This window comes from Galeopterus variegatus, unplaced genomic scaffold, assembly GCF_000696425.1.
Source record: "Galeopterus variegatus unplaced genomic scaffold, G_variegatus-3.0.2 Scaffold3254, whole genome shotgun sequence".
Classification (NCBI taxonomy): domain Eukaryota; kingdom Metazoa; phylum Chordata; class Mammalia; order Dermoptera; family Cynocephalidae; genus Galeopterus; species Galeopterus variegatus.
The window spans coordinates 197,802-201,256 of NW_007729365.1; the positions used below are offsets into that span (position 1 = coordinate 197,802).

At 52.5% G+C, this 3,455-nt stretch overlaps 1 protein-coding gene across 2 annotated transcripts in view; it reads left to right on the top strand.

Annotated features, from left to right (window-relative positions):
* DHRS7C (dehydrogenase/reductase (SDR family) member 7C) overlaps positions 1-2,244 on the top strand; it is a 22,835-nt gene extending 20,591 nt beyond the window's left edge. For both annotated transcript variants that reach the window (XM_008584393.1, XM_008584392.1), the window contains exons 5-6: positions 754-909; positions 1,986-2,244. In XM_008584393.1, the coding sequence (XP_008582615.1) occupies positions 754-909; positions 1,986-2,194 (365 nt within the window). In that variant the 3' untranslated portion in view covers positions 2,195-2,244. The remainder of the gene's footprint in view (positions 1-753; positions 910-1,985) is intronic.
* Positions 2,245-3,455: the final 1,211 nt, after the last annotated feature.

A 3,455-nucleotide genomic window follows, 5' to 3' on the forward strand; every position in this document is an offset into this window, starting at 1 on the left:
TCCAAGGGCAGTGTGGAGGGTCCTGCATGGAAAGGCTCTGGGTGTGGGGGTAGGGGCCACAGTAGTTCACTCACTGCCTTCCTCCACCTCCAGCTGACACCCCGAAATGTGAAATCGGGGTTCACCACACCCCAGATGTGGCTCTAACTTCCCAAATCATTAAGGAATGTCCGCTCCACTCCTTTTGGAATTTCTGGAACGATTCCTATTTGCCTAACCACGGCCTGTACTATTTGAACTGAATTTGGTGAGTAGATTACGTGGACAGGTTCTCCTAGGGAAATGGGTGCAGGAAGCAGAAGGGGATATCTGTGCTCCAGGCTCACGGAACCCGTGGCCCCAGATCTTGGACATGTCTCTCAGGTATCAGCTTTCTTGGGAGAGAATGGGAACTCATGATGGTGCCAGGCAATTGGTAGATGTTTTCTCATTTGATCTTTACAATAATGTGGCAAAGGAGCTATTATCACCATTTTGGAGATAAGAAAACTAAGCCTCAGAGAGGTTAAGTGATTTGCTTAAGGTCACACAGTGGGCAGGTGGCTAACCTGGATTCAATCCCAGCTCTGCCTCTTTCCAGCACTTCAAGAGGCCTCTCTATCTTCATCTATGAACTGAGGGGTGGATTTTTGAGGCCCCTTGTAGCTCAGAGCTGGTAGGACTGTGCATGTCGGACCTCTTGTTTCCAAGGTGCCCACTAGGAGGCAGGGCCGGGCCCCTCCTGTGCCCACATCCAGCTGGTTTCTCCTGCAGACGCTGCCTCCAAGCACGCTGCGCTGGGCTTCTTTGACTGCCTCCGAGCTGAAGTGGACGAATACGACGTCGTGGTCAGCACCGTGAGCCCAACTTTCATCCGCTCCTACCACGTTCATCCAGGGCAAGGAAACTGGGACGCCTCCATTTGGAAATGTGAGATTGCAGAGGGAAGCTGGAAGCTCCTGGGGGCCTCTGGGCCAGTCCAGTTTCATTGAGATGGAGCGGGGGTCGGGGTGGGGGCCTCTGCAACCGGCCCAGACCTTTAGGCCTGAGAGAATCCTAACCTGCAACCCACAGACCCTGGCCCAACTGAACTGAGTCGTTCAGCTCAGTCTGCAATCTTGCCAGGTGACTGCGTGTCTCTGGGCCTGTTTTCCAACCTGCATGCAGGGCCAGGATTTGGTCCTTATGAGCCTTCCTGCCCCCACAGACCCTGGCCCAACTGAACTGAGTCGTTCAGCTCAGTCTGCAATCTTGCCAGGTGACTGCCTGTCTCTGGGCCTGTTTTCCAACCTGCATGCAGGGCCAGGATTTGGTCCTTATGAGCCTTCCTGCCCCCGCTTTCCCTGGGCAGGCAGCACCGAGTGTCTAAAGCTAGACCACCTGTATTGGAAGCTTGCCTATGACACACATTACATGGTTGAACGGGGCAAGTCCCTTAATCTTTCTGTGCCTCAGTTTCCCCTTTAGAAAATGAGGGATAATAGTAACACCCACCTCATAGAGTTGTTGGAAGGACTGAAGATTCCTGCTCAAAGAGTTTGGAACAGCAACCATCCCATAGTGAGTGCTCTATAAATGTGCCTTGTTAGTATCAGTATTCTAGAATACTCTAAATGTAGTGACTCTGCACCTTGCCCAAAGCTCCAGGTCCACAGAGAGGGACCAAGACGGGAGAACAGGAGACCCTTGAACAACCTCAGCTTCACGGTTTTACACCGACAGCCCCTCCATCCATCTGGCACCTTCTTTCCTAAGCTCTTTCACATCCCTTCTACTGTTCATAACCACCCTGCCTAGGCCCACTCTACAGATGGAGAAGCAGAAGCCCAGAGGGGTAAAGGGTCTCCCCAGGGGTGCTGTGGCCAGCGATGGCACCATCGGCCTGGTCCCCCCGACTGCAGGGATGGCGCTCACTTCCCCTGTCCTTGTCCTTGGGCACACAGCAGGTTCTAGCCAGCTTGCTGCCCGCTGAGGCCATAACCCCCGCCCTCCCGGGGGCCTGTCAGTCTTTTTCAGGAAGCTGGCCCACGGCGTGCACCCCGTGGAGGTGGCAGAGGAGGTGATGCGCACTGTGAGGCGGAGGAAGCAAGAGGTGTTCATGGCCAACCCCATCCCCAAGGCCGCCATGTACGTCCGCACCTTCTTCCCTGAGTTCTTCTTCGCTGTGGTGGCCTGTGGGGTGAGGGAGAAGCTCAACGTCCCGGAGGAGGGGTAGCTGCGGGAGGCCCGTGGGTCACCCCAGGGGGAATAAAGGCTTTCCTGACACGTGCAGGCTCTTCAGTCCTCCCCCCAGCACCGCCCACGCGAGCCACACTCCTAACCTGTCTGAGCTCTCCCTGTGGGACACGTTGGCTGTCCAGGGGAGGATGGCCCAGAGCCAGTCCAGGAGCTACAGGGCCCAACATTCCTAGGATATAATTCCAGAAGCTTCTCCGCTCTGTAGAGTAACATCTGAGCAGGAAAACAGAAGCTATAATGCATCTAACCCTCAAGTACCAGACACACTGTGGCCCCTGGCCTGCTCAGAAGGACAATCTGCCCAGTCACCCTCCAACCATGAAGTAGGACTTGGCGACCCTTCAGGCAGCACCGTGCAATTGAGCTTTCTGCCAGGATGAAAATATCCTATAATCTGCAGTGTCCAATATGACAGCTACTAGCCACATGTGGCTATTGAACACTTGAAATGTGGCCCCTCCTGCCACTGAGAGATTGAATTTTTTATTTTTTTTAATTGTAACTAATTTAAACTTAAATAACCACGTGCGGCTAGAAGCCCCTTCATGGGCAGTGCCGGGGAGCTGTGACCAGCACCTGGTAGCCCCTCAGAATCGGCCTCTTTCCCTGGGACTGATTTCCTTGGCCCAAGGGGGCCCAGGCACAGCTGACCTGGGTTTTTAGCTACTCAGGTGATTCCACCATATGCAAGTGTTGAGAACCCCCGCCCCAGGGTATCCACCTCCGTCCAGCCTTGTCTTACATTCTGTTGACTTAAAAAAGAAACTGAGACCAAATACATGTAGCAAGGATTTGTTGAGTCAATATGACGATTGCAACCAGGGAGACACATAGATCACCCTGAGAAATGCGTTTGGAAGAGCCAGCATTTTACAATCACAAGAAGGGGGGAAGGTCAAAGGCGAGAGAGAGAAAGACAGTCCTGCCTAATCACTTCATCGGGTTTTCTATCGGTTGTACGTGACCTATAGGTTTGGGATTGTTCCTAGGTTACATCATCCTACATGCAGGGATCTAGGATAACCGCAATAAGAAACATTCTAGATTATTTCATGGCTTTTTGGTTCCATTAAGTCTGCTTCTATGTAAAAATGGTCACGATAACGTTTTCCAGGATAGGGGGACATGACTGCTAACTTACCCCAGATCATCTCCCAAGGCGCTACGAATTAGCTGACCTGGTCAGAGCAGATTCTTTTGGTTATCAATTCTCAGAGCAAAACTCATTTATTTATTTA